This window comes from Pteropus alecto, unplaced genomic scaffold (assembly GCF_000325575.1).
Source record: "Pteropus alecto unplaced genomic scaffold, ASM32557v1 scaffold45, whole genome shotgun sequence".
Lineage (NCBI taxonomy): Eukaryota > Metazoa > Chordata > Mammalia > Chiroptera > Pteropodidae > Pteropus > Pteropus alecto.
In genome coordinates this window covers 2,885,436-2,903,811 of record NW_006442491.1, presented here as the reverse complement: position 1 = coordinate 2,903,811, position 18,376 = coordinate 2,885,436, and the positions used below count along the sequence as shown (strand labels likewise).

Sequence of the window (18,376 nt, the reverse complement as noted above, 5' to 3'; positions counted from 1 at the left end):
TTTTGTAAGTTTGTTGTTCATTTATAACTGGATTGAGAAAGCATTTAGGATATGTTGTTAAGTTTCTGACTTATATATAAAACATTTTAAAAATGCATACTTGAAACAATCCTTTGGCCAGCATACTTAAGCTTCCTTCTTATTGTGTAGTAAATTCTTCCCAGTTACTTGTTTTCATACTGATAGTCCTGGATCCTGTCTTATGTTACAACACTTTGCTTAAATCCTGACTTTCAGAATATAAAAAGATGTTGAGGTCTATTTAAAGGGAAAAAAGAACCTAGTTCCTAAAGAAAAGCCATGTAATTAGAACATAGGCCAACCATGTATTTTCATATGTAGTTTTCACCACCTGTAATATTTGAAAATATTCAGCTGAATAAAAGCAGCTAAACAAAAACCCACAAAAATGATTATTAAAAAGCTTTTACTTTAGAAAGGACTCATTTTGGTGGAATTTATCTTCTTCCAAAAGAGAGTAACGTTTTCCTTCATGCATTTCATACTGGCACTTTCCAGAAAGTGTTAGATTACACTGAAAACATGATCACTGATTTTTTTTCTTATGCATACATGCAACAGAATTTTTGCAAGACTCTATGATTAGTCATTGATGCTAGCATTTTGACATATTTTCATCTCACCTCTTGATTCTGCACACTTTTCCAAAAGATACTAAAATCTCAAATGTTCCTCCTCACTAGCCAGACCTCAAGTACTCAATAGTCAGAACCTGATACCTCTGCAGCTCAAACTGGTCCAATGACTAAACCAGGGAGGCTGAAAACAGGTTTGCATTTTATCTTAACAGTCCTATTTTATTCTGTCCTCAAAAACTATCTTATTTTCAAGATACAATTTAGTAACATATTGACTAAATTTTATACCCCTTGGGTGAATAATACATTTACAAATTTAGTAGTAAATTTACCCAACTAAATTTGCAGATCATAAATTTGCTAATTGTCCTTATAGGTGAAAAACAGTCTTGTAGATACAGAGCTCTAGTCCAATAGTTTGGGCAGTGAACAGAGCAAGAAAAGATATGCTTAAGAAATACAGGCCAGGTTAAAGGAAACAATCTCTCAGATCAGTTAAGTATTTTTTGTTTTGAGAATGTGAGCAGTGTATCAGCAAATGTTACTTGTACTATTTAAGCTTCACTATTAAGCATAAAGTTACCTTTGATGTATTGCACCTTAAGCAAGGGTAAGCTTAATGTGTCAGATGTCACAAGTAGACATTTTCTACTGTAGCACACTGGGAGATATTTATTGGTACTCTAGGTAGAAATGACTCCCAGGTCAAGTTTGGGAAACATGCCAACACTGTTACTGGTAATTCATATATATAGTAGCATATCAAAAGCTCTGAGAAGCCTATAAAGAGATTTGACTAACCAGGGTTAACGCTTAATCTAGAGTTTCCTAAATTTATTTCAGTATGGGACATTGTTTCTCACAGCACATAGTAAGCCAGTACAGAGGTCAACCAGTCTGGGAAACTGATTAGGACAAAAATGAAATTTGACTAAAATTTGCTTGGTAAAAAAGACCTTATTCAGAAGTAACAGCAACTATAAATTATTTTCCAACCAATGTTTTGGAAAACACTTGGTATAAAGGCCACTATTCAGAAAGCAAGGACTTCAGAAGTTAAATTAACCCAAACACATTCAATTCTGTTAGGAATGAACATATTTAACAAAGTGACTATTTTATTGAGCACTTACTATGCATCAGGTATAGTCTTTTTTAATTTAATGTTTGAAATGGGTTGGCAAAGCATTAGCCCATTTTATGAGTGAAGAAACTGAAAATAAAGGTTAAGTTACATATCACTAAGTGGCAGAGCTGGGAACAGAACTCAAGTCAGTGTGACTCTGAAGACATGAAAAAGTTGCAGGATTCAGATGAATGCATAAAATATCTTTATGAAGAAGAAAAGCATGAGAAAACTATCTTAAAAGTTACTATAGAATGTAATTTGAAAACGTCTAGAAAGATTCTTTTAAAAGCCTGCAGTTCCATCTAAAATAGATGCTAAATATTACCTTAATTAGATTTCCTAATGCATTATGTGGACAAAAAAATGTTTGGACTCAAATCTGGCAATTAAAATTACTTGCAATCCCTCTGCCTTCAACCAGCCCAAGAACATTTTATAAAGAATTTTAAAAGTAGCTGCCAAAGATTCCAATCAATTCATCACTGGTGAAATATACAAAAACTTACAGGAGTCACAAGAGTTCCAAACTATTAATTTATAAAAATAATATCAATATGAATAAGAAAATCAAGATTCATTCTCATCAACGTCCTTATCTAGGTCTTGTTCGGCAACCTCCTTTTCCTGTTGCTGTTTCTTCCAAAGTTTGGCCATGGCCAAGAGCTTGAGATTGGGTTGGTTGGCAGCATCTTCCGGAAAGATGTAGTCATAGTATTCTTCCCAGCCTGCATCAGACTACAGAAAAGTAAAACAGTTAAAAGATAAGCTAACATGTGGCTGAAATACACTTTAGTTACTTTAAAGTGGAGAATTTTCATTGGGAAACCCAGAGTTTGGATTCAGTGTACTTTACAAAACAACATCAAAGTTTAGTACAGAAAGAACAAGGGCTGGGCCTTGAACACTGGGTGGGAGAAAATAAGTAGCTGTTGGATTGGCATTGATGCAAGTGTAGCTCAGTGAGAGCTAAAAATCTGGTGGGAAAAATTCTAAAAATCTAAGCACAGCTTCTCTACAGTCAACCAAGAAGATATTCTGTGTCTCCAACTCCATCCTGCAGTCTGTTTAAGATTTAAACATTTTAAAGATTTAGTTAATATTTACCCAGTAGTGAAAGCCACATGTCTGTGCATAATTATTCTGAATCCCTGCCCTAATATCCCCACCTCCAGTGGGTCACTGATTTCACTTCCTAAAGATCACTCTAGTTCCAGCTTCCACCACCACTTGCTTTGCTGACAAGTGTCTTGACAGTTCCTCCTCCAATCTAAGCCCCTCAAGTCCTGCAGGAGATGCCAACGACTGGGTCATACCATTTTGTACAGAAGAGCCTTATAGCCTACAAAGCCACCTCTGGATTTGCTCCTATCTAAATGCTGATCTTCATTTCCCTCCATCCTGACTTCCTGCATGCTGCTTCGAAAATACCACACTTCATATAGTTCACAGAATCGACCGAGAAGTCTCTGCCAACCCTCTCTCATTCTCTACCCTGGGTAGACAATACACTCTTTATTATGTTTCCACAATAGCCAAACTGCAACTATCTCTTACACCAGGCTATCTGCTCTCATTCTCAGATTGTATATATGCCACTTACAAGTGTAAAATTCAAAATCTGATGCATTTCTGCTCATTTGACATGCTACAGGGATCAGTTCTTACCCCATCATCAGTCTGAACCTTTCTTCTCTTTTTGACTTTCTCTGGCATGAGTTTGTCTACTCTCTCCTTATCTGATGCAGTTCCAAATTCATCTTCAAAGCTTCGCCAAGATTCCAGCAGCATAAGTCTTTCTTCCTTTTCTTCACAGTTTCGCATGGTTTTGTTAGCCTCTTCATAAATCTGTCTGCATTTAGCCAAACTTCCTTCTTTCCCTGAAGACAACTCAAACTGAGCAAAACTAATCCATACCTTAAAAAAATTACAGAACCAAATTAACCATGTCACTGGAAGATAATAATGTAATGATAACACTTTCTTGTTAATAACATCTGAATATAGTAATGCTCTCATTTCTATATTCCAAAGAATATTGACTATATACTTCAATTTATTAATGTTGAAATAGTCTGCTTCTATATCCAATTAGGTGTCTAAAATAGTCTTAAAGTCACAAGAAGAGCTTAACGTTTTATTCAACTCTGTGATATAACTGGTTATTTACAAAAGTACACATACTGATCTGGTATAAGCTTAATATTCCAAAGTCCTCTGAGACTCATAAGTTCTCTTTAAAAGCCAGGGAATCATTTAAAATAAATATATATTTTTAAAAAACACTTAAAATACAGAAATACAGTATTTCTTAAGGATTGCTGATGCAAGCAAAATCAAAGATAATCTATAAAGCACAGGATACCTTGACATGTTGTGTCCGTTGAAGCAATCGTCGGTAAAGATTTCGTGTTCTTTCAGTTTCTTCCTGCTCAATTTCAAAATCAATATATGATTTCCAAAGCACCTAAGAAAACTTAATAGGTCAGCCTTGACATTTAAAAAGTAACATGCCCCTACCCAAAGCACAGCTTAACTACCATTCTAACCTAGGACATATAGGAACCTAGGCCTTTTATGAAGAATTAAAGAACAGATGGCATGTGATAAAAAACACTAGCATATACAAGCTGGCCAAAACTTGGTTAAAATTCTATAATATAAGCAAAAAGGCCTTGGATTCAATTTTGGAGTTTTTCAAATGCTGGACTTATCATGAAGAGCTGAGAAACTTGCCAAGTCTCCCAGGCAGTCATGACCATGCCACATACCACTGAACCTGTGGGAGAAAACAGGCCTAGATTGGCCAGTATATACTGCTTTTACCTCCAGTGTAAATTCTTGATATGTTTGAGTTCAAGCATTCAGTGACAGCTGCATACCTGCTAGATACAGCCTGTCAGAGCACAAGGATGACCAAGATATGGCCTGGACTCCTGGGAGCTGGCACTCTGTAGAGAAGCTGAGGCCAACTGATGGAACTAGTAATACAAAAAGCCCTGCCCTAATGCAATCAGTGAGCCCTTAAATACAGGGTCATATTAGTGCAAGATAAACAGAATGGTTGAATGTGTTCAGTGGGTCCTGTGAGATTCAAACTAGTCCAAGATGTGGTTTGGCGCCACGTTCTGGCTCAAATACTGAAGAGATGATTTTAAGTCTTGATGGAGGCCAGTGAGAGTAGCAATTCCAGGAACATCCTGGTTTACTTAGAGCCCTTTTTGCTAGTTCAATCCAGACAAAACCGCCAGGAGAATGCAGGGATGTGCAATCTCAATCTCCACTTCTCTTATTCTCCAGATGGTGTTGCCTACTGCCTATTTTCTTGATTATCTCATCCCCTTTAGCCTCCTGTTTGAGAAAGCGAGGAAGAGAGCCAGTAAGCCACCCACTATGTCCCAATTCAGCCTGGTGTCATGAGGCTTTGCTGTGCTCTGGTATCCAACTAGAGGACTGCTTCCCCTTCTTTTCTATCTCTAAAACAGAAAAACCTTAATCTGAGTTGAAAAAACTGGAAATTTGTTAGATATTCTTTATGGTATAAAATGCACACATATTTAGGTGGTCATCTAAAGTAATATTAGAGAAGTGTCTAAAACAAAATTATATTCAACTCAAGAGCCTCACCTCTGGCATGTCTAAGCGTGGCTGGCTGATGGCTAACTCGTAGATTGCCCGTGCTCTCTCAATATCACCAAGGATTGTCTCTAATTCTGCAAATTTAATCCAAGAGGTACAATTTTCAGGTCCAAATTCCAGGAACTTTTCATAAAGCTTCCGGCATCTGTCAAATTCTCGAAGCTGTAACTCCAATTCTATGTAACCTTTAAATAACTTGTTTTTTGGACATTTGCCTATGGAAGTTCCCTGAAAAAGAAAATGTCCAGCTGCTGTGATACCTTAGTGAGTTTAACTTGTGCACAGACATCGTTGACCTTCCTGGAAGCTGTTCTCTGCTGAACAAAAGACTTAGAGAGTCAACATGGTTCTTGACAAAAGGCCAAAGGAAACCGTCTAATTCAGTCAGCTGTCAAGAGGGCCTGTGCCCATTGGTGCCTGTTCAGCAAGACACAGTGTTCCAGAATTGTTTGGACAACTATTTTGGATTTTACTTAGTTTCTCAGGGTCTCCTAAGGAATATAGATGTTGGATATATAAAATCTACCATAAATTAAAAGGTAATCAAAGAAGGAACCCTGCTTTGCTGCCCACAGCCAGAGTGAGAGTAGTTTATCCAAAGGACAACTGCATTTAAACACAGTATTTGATCCTATTAACTGTTAATAGGATCTGTTAAGATGGAGGTGCATTTAATACACCAAAAATTTTTTGCACAGGATCAGACTAAAGATCAGATCTTTCTAGTCTGAGAAAAGATCTGGTAACTGGTAGCTAGCTATAAGGTTTCCAATGTTGAAATAGAATAATTTAAGCATTATCATCTAATCTTTTTTTAAAGGCCATGTGTTTTCTAACGTCTCAGATTTTAAAGGCATAATACATCTGTTGCTTTCTTAGTAGGAATTATATAACTTCTAAGCACTAAGACTTTAATTTCCTTCTCATAGAATTTAATGATGCATATTGATCTTTCTTTACTTACCAAAGCTCTTCTGGCAAATGGTAAATTTTTCTGTCTTATTTCAAATTGTGCATATAGTAACCACATTTTGGCAAATGTGAACTAGAAAACAAAAGCACAACAACATCTAGCTTAAGAGACTCATTTAAATTAAATTGAATTAAGTTAAATTAGATTTCCCTAAAACTTCAGTTAAGACAAATGTATTTTCTTATTTATAAGCAAAGATGATATTTATTTACAAAAGTTACCCAAAAACAGTAACCTAGATACTGTGTAGTACTGCATGGCCCAGCAGCCTTTACATAGAATCTGCTTTTTGTGGATATGCTTGTGAGCTGGCAGAACATGCTACCTCTATTCTGGAAGGTAGCTGGGTTAACATCTCTCTTAGTTTCATGTGTTGGGAAATATGACAGATAATGTCTCAGCCACTTCCAGAGCACATTCATGTTCACCCATGCAAGCATACATCCACTCAGCTACCAACAAACACCTATTCATTGTTTCCTGCATGTGCTGTGTACTCCCTGGATGTGTGTCTTCCTCACAGTGGAATAGCTTTTCACTCAGTGTATTCCAATTACCTATCCTCTGAATTTCTATGTTATTATCTGTATTACTCATTTGTCACAGGCTATCCTCTCAACTAGACTGTAAGCTATTTTCAGAGGTAAAGAGCCTATCTTGTTCTTATTTGTTTTCCATAGTGCCTAGTACAGGGATATAGTCAATCAATAAATATTATTTCACTGAATTATTTTACAAGTAACAGAAGCAAGATTTTGATGTTTGTAGCTGAACACTTAGAGCAAATGTACCTTTTTATGAGGAATTAGTTCCAAAGAGGCTTGATATACCTGTCTTGTCCTCTCAGGATCCTGTATTAGGATAAGAAATTTTCATAAAATATTAAAGTCTGTTGCTAATACTAATTTTACTAGTTATTAATTTTACTAATACTAGTAAAAAAATGTACACCAACACTGAGTATGTTTTCACAAGTTGCTATTTTAAAACCCTGATTCTATTTATGATCAAAAGTGTAAACTACCTTTGGCCATCAAACTTTGGTTTAAGAATCACCAACAATATAGTCATCAAACTCTGAGAGCTTCTCTGTAGAAAAGCTTTTTGCCTGACAGCAGAAAGAAAGATGTTTTACGGTCTCAGTTCAACAGCAGAAAGTTAATTTTTTTCTGTTAACTTATACATGACCAATTTCTGAAAATCCCACTTGAGCTTTACTAATCTATTCGTGATCCCTATTTATGAGAAACCCAGGAAACTATGTATATTTAAACTAAGGAGTGGTTCATCGTTTTCTTTCAAGTTCCAAATGATTATCTTGTGTCTCCAGGTTTAAAAAACAAAATACTACAAACAAAAAACACCTCACCTGGTATACAACAGGTACAGAATTTAAAATATTACAGAGAGAATATATAGCTATATGGCTGAATAGAGCCTTATAAGAATCTAAAAGTAAATTTCAAGGATTGTAAATATCGGCTACTACCCAGGACAGCACAGTGAGCTTTAAGCACAGGGTGAGGAAACCATTAATAGTGGACACATAATTACATTTTTTACCTTTGCCTCCAGTTCTTCATAGAGTGCATAGTTGACCCAAAGATAGATGTAGCGCTTCCAATGCCTCTTCTCTTGAATGGGTGGGACATTGGCAATAGCTCTTTCATAGACTTCTCGTACAGTTTCTGCTTCTGCATCACTTTCCACCAAGCGCAAGTAATCAAACCATGCATCATAATTGTGTGGATTAGCCTAGAATGACAATAAATTTAATAAATTAAAACGAAATGGACAGCTACACTTGCTGGACTATGTGAGCTAAAAGAAGGCACCAGGCTGACTTTCTATATTTTAGCAACTTTTTTTCTAGATTTCACATTATCTCATTTTAAAAATACCATTCCTGAGATTTTATGAATAAAATAGAATTAAGAATACAGTGGTATCCCCTTATCTGCAGGATATGTTCCAAGACCCTTAGTGGATGCCTGAAATTGTGGATAGTACTCAGCCCTATACATACTATATTCTTTCTTATACAAACATACCTTTGATAAAATTTAACCTACTCTGTGCTCTGGAGCAATTATTAAGCAAAATATGGGTTGCTTGAACACAAGCACTGTGATACTGGGATAGTCGATCCAATAACCAAGATGGCTACTAAGATGCTGGACAAATGGATTACTCATGTCCCAGGTGGGACAGAAGGAGATGAGCTGAGATTTCACCACGCTATAAAGAACGGTGCACAATGATTTGACTACATACCATCACATCTAGATTTAAAATTACAATAGAATTATACCATACTCACAATTGTGAATCCTGACTTTTTAATTAATAGTAATTTATCTTGAACATACCTTGCTGACATAATTTTATAACAGACTTAGTCCATTGTTTAGAAATACCTTGAAAATGCTACTATCTTTGAATTCACAAAACAGTATACTACACAGATAAACAAATGAGAATAGAACTATATCTACATCTTTAATTCAAGCAGTTAAGCTAAAAAGTAATGTTCAGAAACTGTTTTTTTGGATCAGACTCTTCTAATTTTCAAAAATAAGCTCATATGGACTCTAGATTTATTCTGATCAAATTCTATAGCACACAACCAGCAGTAAAAGTAACTTTTGACATGTGAGTGGCAGAAAAAATCCGAGCGTTGTTTGTTTGCCTTTTCTATCAGCCTCATTTATTCCAACCCATCTGGAACAGCTCCCATTATTGCAGACATATCATCAAGAGCGTAATTATCGGTAGCCCTAACTTGCTGATTTTATTGTAGCCAGTATTAGCTGGCAGAGTTAAGCATCTACACCAGCACTCACCTTCACTTCTTCTTCATACTGGAATCTCCGTTTGCTCACGATGATGTCTTCAATACCTCGCCTATCACCAAACTTCTTTTCAAAGATGGTATAATTTTTAAAGAGCTCTTGGGCCTCTTGTTTTGAAATTCTATCCAGGGCATACTTGTAGATCACTCGTACCCTTTCAAACTAAAAGCAGACAAGATGATTATCTGCCTTAACACCACATTCTCATTCTAGTCATTACTAGCAAAGTAATTAAGACATAAAACATTACTTGTTAGATTTTGAGGCCTCAAAATGTCCAAAATGAGTTTCTTCTTCTCTTTGTTGAAGTATTTCAGTCAGGATCGACTGACATTCTGCTTTGAGCTCAACATTAAATACTATCTACTTAACACTACCAATTTAATATCGTCTGTGTATCTCAGACCAAAATGGAACTCCTGTTTTTCTCCATAAACCCGAGACTTTCTCAAGTCTTCCCAATCTTGATAACTAACACCTACTGTCACACACTGGCTCAAGCTAAAATCCCCAGGAGCCCTTGACTCTTTTCCTTTCCTCATTCCCCAAGTTCACTGGTTTTTCAAGCACTGCCATTTCTACCCTTTTAATGTAGCCTTCACATCTCCCCAATCCCGTCAACCTATTTCCATTTCTTCCCTAGACCATTTCAAAAGTCTCCTCTCTTCTACTTTTGCCATCCTCCCCTCAATATACTCTCCATAAATTAGCTAGAGGTTCTACTGACAATATAAATTATATTCTACCACTTTCTTGCTAAAACCCTTCAATACTTCCCACTGCCCTTAGAATAGAATCTGAATTCCGTACTGTGACTTGTACAAGACCTTGCATTCAGACTTCAGTCTGCCTCTCTCAATTTTGCATTATTTAAACTACTTTAAAGGATTATTTTCCATGTATACTATAGTAGAAATGACTTATTGGTGGGAAAATCTGTTTTCATTTCAAATTCTATTTTTGGTTGTGAGGGCTTCAGGCTTTTTGTTTCGAGGTTTATCACCTGTAAAGCCCTTTAATGAAGATACCAAGAGACTAACTCTCAGTTTATAGACAATATTCTCAGTCCAGATTTAAAGGCTTAATTTTCAAGCAAAGCACAACAAAATTAAGAGTTATAATACAATATATAATCACTCAGCTCCCAACATTCAGCTTAGCCACAAATATATGCTGTTTTCTTTGAGAAATCAAGTTTTGTATTTTGAAATCATTTTCTCCAACAATAAGAGAATGGAAATGAACTTGATGTGCACAAGAAGTAATCTTTTCTAAGCTGTTCTGCAATGTAATTAAGTTTACTTACTTCTTTCTGATTTTCTTCAAATTTGGCAAAGGCAACATAAAGGTGTTCATCCATATGTTCGTCTCCAAAGAATTCCACAGCTCTCTCATACACTTTCCGTGCGTGGGCAAAATAACCATGTTTTTCTTCAAAGCGGGCATACTTGATCCAATTCTTAACATCAGGGTGCACAAGTACAAGTGCAGGGGAATTAAAGAAATACCAGGCAAGACAATGTGGCTTAAACAAAAAACAAAACCACCAAAACCCCAAAATGCAAGCTATGACGATGGGGTTGATAAATCATGTACAAGGCAGAAAACCACTAAACTGTCATCTCTGTGAGGGAGCTGGGTCTTGTTCATCTCTGTCTTCTTCCAGTGCTTATTCAATATTTTAGTAGTGGTGCAAATAGGAGTCTGGAGCCATAAAAAAGCTGAACCTTGGTTATTAGCCATGTGATCTGGACAAGTCATTTAACTTGTTTAGACAAGTTTTATCATCTGTAAACAGAGAAAAATAATACTGACCTCACTGGATGATTAATGCCTTTACATGAGAAAATGTTATGTAAAGCTCTTAGTAGTTTCTGGCCAAAAGAACATGTTCGATACATGGCACTTATTATATTATATGCTCAATATTAGTATTTGAATTAATGATTATGAAAAAACAAGTTACAAAGAAGAAAACTGCTAACTAGAGCCAAAGGAGAAAGTTCTGAATTACCACTTTACTTCTGAATAGGATAAACCTATTTTTAATCTATCTTCCTTGAGGAAATCATTAATTTCCAAAGTAGTGATACATTCAAATATGGCAACGATGTGAAGAGCATTGGCTCTGAAACTGCTGCTGGTTTCTCCATCATTACTTGAGAAACCCTGGTCAAGTTACTTAATCTCTCACACCTCAGTTTCCTCATTTGTAGAATGGAGTAGTTCCTATATCACACGGTTGTCATAAGGATTAAATGACAATATCTGTAAAGTGCTTAGAACAATGCCTGCCACATAGCAAGTGCTATAAAAGCTTTTGTTAATGTAACAATATTAAAATCAGAAGAGGTAATCAAGATCTTAAAATTGCATAATAAAGTGGATTCTCATTATTCGTGATAGTTATGTTCTATGACTACTTAGTGAACACCAAATCACTGCTCCTAGGGGAAAAATGTATGTATATAAATATCACATATAGGTTATAACCTTAAATCCAAAAAGCTAACCCTTAGATTTTATTTTTGTTATTTTATAAGAGAAAAAAGGTTCAGAAGTGTTAAGTGACATGCCAGAGGCTGCCCACTAACTGGAGCCAGAGAAGGAATTCAAACCTGCTCAATTAGCACCAGAGCCAGAGCTTCTTGCACTATACCGCACTGCCCCGTCCCACCTCCATCCTCTGATAATCTCTGTATGAGAGCAGAGACAAGAAGGATTATCACCTTAGCTGGGATCATATGCCTAAGGTAACTCAACTTTTTCATCACTCTGTACTTGTTTGCAAATGATTGTGAAAGTGCCACAAATATTGATTTTAGGGTTACAATAAATTTGAACAAGCAGAATTCACAAACATGGAAACAATGAATAATGAGGACTATCAGTTGCTAAAAGTGCTTTTACATGTTATCATCTAATCTTCATAACCAGCCCATAGTAGGAATCTTTACTCATTTTAAAGATGAGGACACCAACGCTCAAAGGAATTAACTGACTAATTGGGGTTACATGGCTAAAAAATAGTAAATCTTTCGATGGATTCCAGTAATGTTGCTAATGACCAACTTACATCATAAAAAAATAGAACTGGTTATAGCAGCCAGGGACTTAGTGTGTTATTTTCCACAAGGAACCACAGCATTAGTACAAATGCAAAGTTTCACTGGAAAATACTCAAACAATTATGGAGACCACAAACTTTTTTCCTGACCCAACCTGTGTCCTTAGAAAATATACATGTAGCTTATATAGCAAATGAAATTTGCATTCTTGATTTCTAGGCCAACAGGAATAACTGTGTCTTAACTACACCACCACGGGACGAGCAGCACTCAGGCAATAGTGGCGCCATTCAGACCTTGTCCAAAGGATATATCGTTCGTAAATGGTGCGGGCCCGATCGACCTCTTTGTATCGCAGCTCGAAGTTGATATAGGAGTGCCAGGCTTGCTCCTCAGGCTGCCATTCCATCCAGCGTTCAAACACCTGCCGAGCACCAGCAATGTTCCCCAGCATCTCTTCCATGTACGTGTACTTGTACCTTTAACAAAATCATCCGACAATATGTGTCATGGTCAAAATGACTCAGGGAAAAAAATGTTTTTTGGCAATTTCTGGTTCTAACTTTATTAAATGTGAAAGTTTAAGACTTTATCATCCCTGAAGGTTAAATCAAACACGTTTTCTTATTAAAACAGAAATTTGAAAAGGATGAAGCATTAGAAAAAAATATATTTGTTTTAAAAACTGCTTAGTTTGACAAGAAGTTTCTTATGTATAAAAGAATGCAATCGAAATTTTGATTTCACAGCTGTTATACACTGATTATGACTTTAATACTATAGGACATTAAAAAGTGTTTTTGCACAATAATATATGCAAAGTTAAATTTGTATATATGGTCACAACTATGTAAATGAAATAAATACCTAAATATGGAACTTTCCTACTGTATAAAAAGCCATTTCATTAGATCATAAACTTACCAGAACTGGTTGACTCGAGGCAGAGTTGTTATGGCCCGGTCCCAGATATTTCGGGCATGGTTGACCTGGCGATTCTTCATTTCCATTTCTGCATATTTCAGCCAGAGCGTAATATTTCGGTAGTCCACATCTAAAGCACGTTCATATATGGATCTAGCCCTTAAGAAGCAAGAGTTGGAGGGCATCAAGAACAGTACATGTAACACATGTAGAAACTATTTCAAACTATCTGTAGTACCCTGCTATTTTATCAAGTGTCCACCATGAGTCAGGTGCTGGACATAAAAAGGTGAAAAAATATGACGTTCTCAGGAACCTTACAAAGACTTAGAGGAAGGTAGACATGCATGAAATTATAATGCAATGTGATGAACGTTATAGTCAAGATCTGTACAGGAAGCAAATGGAAAGAAAAATATCTGATGGAAAAGGTTAAGCAACAGGTAACTCCAGAATTGAGGAAAGTCTCAGAGGCTAAGTTGGGTGGAGAAGGATGGTCATTCCAGACAGAGAAAACAGCTAAGTGTCACAGTGAGGAGACATGATGTATTCATGGAGTGGTAGGTATGCAGCACAATGGGGGCAAGGGGTATGCTGGAAAAGTTCGGAAAGGCTGGACAATAGGAATGGCCAAGTTGTGATTTTAATCTTGTTAGTCACTGGTTTGCAGAGGAACAATTATTCTTAAAAATATCAATGTCAGTTGAAACTGTACTTTTCTAGCATTAGAGTGTGTGCTGGTGGTTGAGATCCACCTGCAGTCTCCTCTTCTGCTCCCCCAAGAACTAGCCTGTAACAGTGCTCCTGAAGCCCCTCAAAGGAACCCTAGGGTTCCATGGAACAAAGTTTGAAAATTACCGCGGGAGACACAATCTTTTACTTGTGCTTTAACTTCTTCTATTTCTTTTGTATCTGTTAACTCATTACATTTTTATGTACAAAATTACATGCTCAGCAATTTTACCTTTGAATCTCCTTTAGACTCTCTTCCCATTGTGCATATTTTATCCAGTTACTAATCACAGTCCTGTTTTTTCTTATATTATCTTCAAAAGTCTGGCAGCAGTCAAAAAAGGGTAAAATTAAAGAGAAAATAAAAATTACATCACCTTTTGTCTATTAATCCTTGCACAAAAAAGGTTACTAATTTTGTTCTTGTTTTAAAAAATTACATCCTATAATCCTTGAGAAATAATAAACCCACTACAGAAGATTACAATCACAGGTGTTTCAATTGTTGATATTCCCTTATTTCCCACAACCACTAACTGATACTATAATATACTCTATTTGTTCCTAACAAGAAAACGTTTTTGACTAAGTCTTTTCGTTAATGTCTCAGAATTTCATCCATAATTCATTAAAGATAACTAATAAGTAGATACATCAGGATTAGTGGTTTAAAACAGTGGTTTAAAACCTTTTTGGCACCAGGGACTGGTGTTCCTATAAGAATCTAATGCCTGATGATCTGAGGTGGAGCTGAGGCTGTGATGCTAGTGCTAGGGAGAGGCTGCAAATACAGATGAAGCTTTGCTTGCTAGCCCGCCACTCACCTCCTGGTATGTAGCCCGGTTCCTAACAGGCCACGGACCTATATAGGTCCGCGGCCTGGGGGTTGGGGATCCCTGGTTTAAAATAATCCCACATTCTTGGGTGAGAAGGTCAAATCAGATCCCCAATCTTCTCAGGGCTCTTTCTCTTATCTTGACTCTTAACACAGAGGGTGGTACAGACAGAAGCACAGACCTCAGTCCCACTAAGACCAGCCCTGTTTCAGCTGTCAGTTGTTCTGCCTGTGAAACTTCCACCAACCTTTGATTCAGCACCAAAAATTGTGTCTCTGGTGGACTTAATTTCTTTATACTCTAAAACAGACAACTCATGACATAGTTCATAAAGTTCAGCAAAATGCAGTTATCTGATAACCAGAAGTTACATTGTTTATGTGGCTAGAAACATTAATCTCTTTTCATCTTATAGTCTCGCTAACCGATGAGGTACTTTTCAAATTCTGGCCTATAAATTCTTAACAATATAATGAAAGACATTGCATTGACTGACCTTCCTTTTCCGTAGTTTGTAATCATTTAACTCTTCTTCATCTGTGATCTTCTGTTGAGGTGGAGGTGGAAGTAGCTCAAGTTCTCTTTCTTTAGCTTCTCTTAAGAGCTGTTCAGCAGTTATCTGTACCTCGGCTGGAGCTTTGTTTTTTACCTTTTAAGACAAGATATTTCTATTTTTAGGAGATGCTCTTCACACAAGGTTTAAGAAACAAACACTTTTAGGATGTGAACTTTATATGTATTACAAAATACCCTCTTTTTATGACATGCTCCCATTTCTCTGTGCAACTAAATAGAAAAAGTGTTTTCTATCTTATCCATGATATCTATTAAAAGGCTATAGAGAAAAGGTAGCAAAAATAGCAAATTTTCCCTTTTATATTAGTAACATAAAAAAATTTGAGGCTGCCTACGTAAAATTCCCATTAGAGGTTCTGTTTTTTCAAGATGTATACCGTATCTTATCAAGCTTTACAACCTCAATTTACAGAATTCTTCAACTTAGGTCCCAGATAGATAATGCCCCAGGTTGATAACTGCATTTGGTTTTTCATGGCATTTCAAATCAAAGACAATATTTGGTAAGTTCCCATCATTAGACTATAAGCTTCCTGAGGTGTTAGAGCTGTGAAGTCCAACACGATGGCCATGAGTCACATGTGGTGAGTATAAACTGAGATGGGCTGTAAGTGTAAAATACACAGTGGATTTTGCAGACTTAGTATAAAAAAAAGAATAAATTACCTAATTAAGTTTTTTATATTGATTACATGTTGGAATGACAAAAACAGTGGGTTATTAAATAAAATATATAATTAAAATTAACATCCCGTTTTGACTTTTTAACGTAGCTATGACAAAACTTAATTTACATATGTGGCTCACATTATATTTCTACTGGACCAGTGCTGCCCAATAAGTTTATGGAATGGAATTACAAGAAATATTAATTATTTAGTGTTACATGTGGAATAACGATACTAATGATGATAGCTCATATCTAATGAACATTAAGTACCAGACACTGTGTTATGTGTTTTATATGCATTATCTCTGGAGTCATCTAAATGGACATATAAAAAACAAGCTCAATAGAGTCATCTGGGCTGGAGAAAAAGAAAGGAGGGAGAAGATCCATAAACGCTTAGGAAAAAGACTGTTACATATTAAAAACTAGTAAATATCGGCCACCGATGGGACTATCAGACGATATAAAATTTATTGTTTAATTAACTTAAATTATGCCACTACACAACTCTTGTCATCTACCTTCATTCTTTTCACTCAGCGGGGCTAAGTCCGATTCGGCCTTCCAGTTTCAGCGTAAATGTCACTTCCTTAACAAAGTTTACACTGGAGACATCCTCACACAACCCCAATTTTCCACTGAACGTTCTATTTTGCCTTAGTAGCATTTGGCAAAGTTGTAATTTTACACCTTTGTCTTATTTGTGTCCTGTCCGTCGCCCGCATTTATGTGTGCAGCTCTGCAACGCCTAACGCACTGCCTGTCTCAGTTATTTCTGCTGAAGGACCCCACTATTTCCCCCCGTGCAAAAACACCTCCCCAGAACGAAGGCCAACGCGGACGCGGGCTGTGCTCCGGGGTGACAAGAGCCTGCACCCCACCACTGATTATCCTGTCCCTTCATTCTTCCCCTCTTCCCCTGGGCCTGCTCCTCGGACAACGCTTTCCTGTCCCGGGTACCACCGAGACTGGGGCGAGCCCATCTTCCAGGCTCCTTCCCACAAGACCTTTCGCTATCACCTACCTTAGCCACTTTGGGAATTCTTTGCTTCCCGGCCGCGGTGGAGGCCGCCATGGCTGCAGCAGAAGACCTCAAAAAGGGTTCGTGAACGTCCCAAAACTTTCTGACAACAAACCGGATCCTGGAACCGGAAGCGGAACTGGCTTGCGTGACCTTTGACCTCCAGCACGCGCCGTGACCGAAAGAGCGCCGTTTCTGTGGTAACCTGGCTGCGCGTCCTCCTTAGATTCCCGTGTGGAGCGCGGCGTCCGGAGCTGTGGGTGAGGTGGGTAGAGCTGCCCTGCCCCGCAAGGGATGTGAGAGTCCAGGGAGTCAGGGGTGCATCCCCAGATCAGTCTCCGGGATTGAGGTGACTGCGTGCGGACCGGTGGATCAGTCAAGTCGTGGAACCAAGCTCCGATCCGGATGATTGGGGGCTGGGGAAGGGAGGCAGGCCAGAAAACTACTATTTCCAGCATGCCAATGGGCGAGCTGTTGCGCTCCCAGGTGGCCCCGCACTGTGTTGCATTCTAGGCTTTGTAGTTTTGGAGGTCCACTCTCTTTAGTTTCTGGACAGTCATGCCCAAATTATTAACTCCGAGGTTTGTAATTAAAAATAACTGAAGATATTTTTAAGCTAGATAATAAAAAATAAAAATGAATGAGTAGACTACTATAAAACCAGCCAGCCTTCTTGTCATATAAATAGATGTTTAAATTCTATGAATGTGCCTTAATTACATAAATTTTCTTGCACTCAATGTCTTTAACTATAAGATGAGGATAAAAATATCTGTTTCACCTGGATTAAAGAGAAAACCTATGTAAAGCTCTCAGTAAATATTAGCTGATATAATTCTTGACCTGCCTTCAAAAACAGAAAAATTAATTATGTGCAAGCAAATGGTTTAAGAGAATTTTAAAAAAAAAAAGCAACCAAAGACTATTTCTTAGAGCAGTTTTAGGTTCACAGAAAAATAGAGTGAAAGGTGTAGAGAATTCCCTTTTCCCCTTTTCTCTTCCCCTCCCCGCATCCTGTCCACTATCAACATATCCCACCAAAGTGGAACATTAATTACATTCCATAAACCTATATTGACACATTATCATACAAAGTCCATAATCTACATTAGGGTTCACTCTTGGTACTGTATATTCAGTAGGGTTTGACAAATATAGTGACATGTGTCCACCATCAGAATGTGGTAAAAAATAGTTTTACTACTCTAAAAATCCTCTATGCTGCACCTATTCATCCCTCCCTCTCCCTTTTGTCCCCTGCAACCACTGATTTTTAAAAATTGTCTCTGGAGTTTTGCCTTTTCCAGAATGTTATAACAATGGAATCACATAGTATGTAGCAACCTTTTTAGATTGGCTT

At 37.2% G+C, this 18,376-nt stretch overlaps 2 protein-coding genes across 4 annotated transcripts in view; one reads left to right on the top strand and one right to left on the bottom strand.

Annotated features, from left to right (window-relative positions):
* Window positions 1–410: 410 nt before the first annotated feature.
* Window positions 411–17,175, bottom strand: CRNKL1 (crooked neck pre-mRNA splicing factor 1). 3 transcript variants are annotated; one of them, XM_006921550.3, is made up of 14 exons: window positions 17,020–17,175; window positions 15,246–15,398; window positions 14,146–14,237; window positions 13,182–13,340; window positions 12,570–12,736; window positions 10,496–10,674; window positions 9,181–9,351; window positions 7,901–8,092; window positions 7,129–7,188; window positions 6,329–6,409; window positions 5,353–5,592; window positions 4,091–4,192; window positions 3,394–3,642; window positions 411–2,463 (listed from the first exon to the last, which is right to left on the bottom strand). In XM_006921550.3, the coding sequence occupies exons 1-14, from the start codon at window positions 17,068–17,070 to the stop codon at window positions 2,296–2,298; spliced, it is 2,064 nt and encodes a 687-aa protein (XP_006921612.1). In that variant the 5' UTR covers window positions 17,071–17,175; the 3' UTR covers window positions 411–2,295. The 3 variants fall into 3 exon arrangements, with proteins under 3 accessions (XP_006921612.1, XP_024895807.1, XP_024895808.1); XM_025040039.1 differs by having other exon boundaries at window positions 4,091–4,153; window positions 17,020–17,150; XM_025040040.1 differs by lacking the exon at window positions 7,129–7,188 and having other exon boundaries at window positions 17,020–17,150.
* Window positions 17,174–18,376, top strand: part of CFAP61 (cilia and flagella associated protein 61) — a 271,044-nt gene continuing 269,841 nt past the window's right edge. Inside the window, exon 1 of the mRNA XM_015597027.2 lies at window positions 17,174–17,281. The gene's annotated coding sequence lies outside the window, so the exon portion shown is untranslated. The remainder of the gene's footprint in view (window positions 17,282–18,376) is intronic.

What these genes read in the sequence shown, in the direction of transcription:
- CRNKL1 (XM_006921550.3), bottom strand. Translation starts at nt 17,070, where the DNA reads ATGGCGGCCTCCACCGCGGCCGGGAAGCAAAGAATTCCCAAAGTGGCT. An exon ending in CATTTGCCAGAAGAGCTTTG is followed by an intron (nt 5,593 to 6,328) that starts GTAAGTAAAGAA and finishes TTTCTTTTTCAG; the next exon opens with GGAACTTCCATAGGCAAATG. An exon ending in AACGGACACAACATGTCAAG is followed by an intron (nt 3,643 to 4,090) that starts GTATCCTGTGCT and finishes AATTTTTTTAAG; the next exon opens with GTATGGATTAGTTTTGCTCA.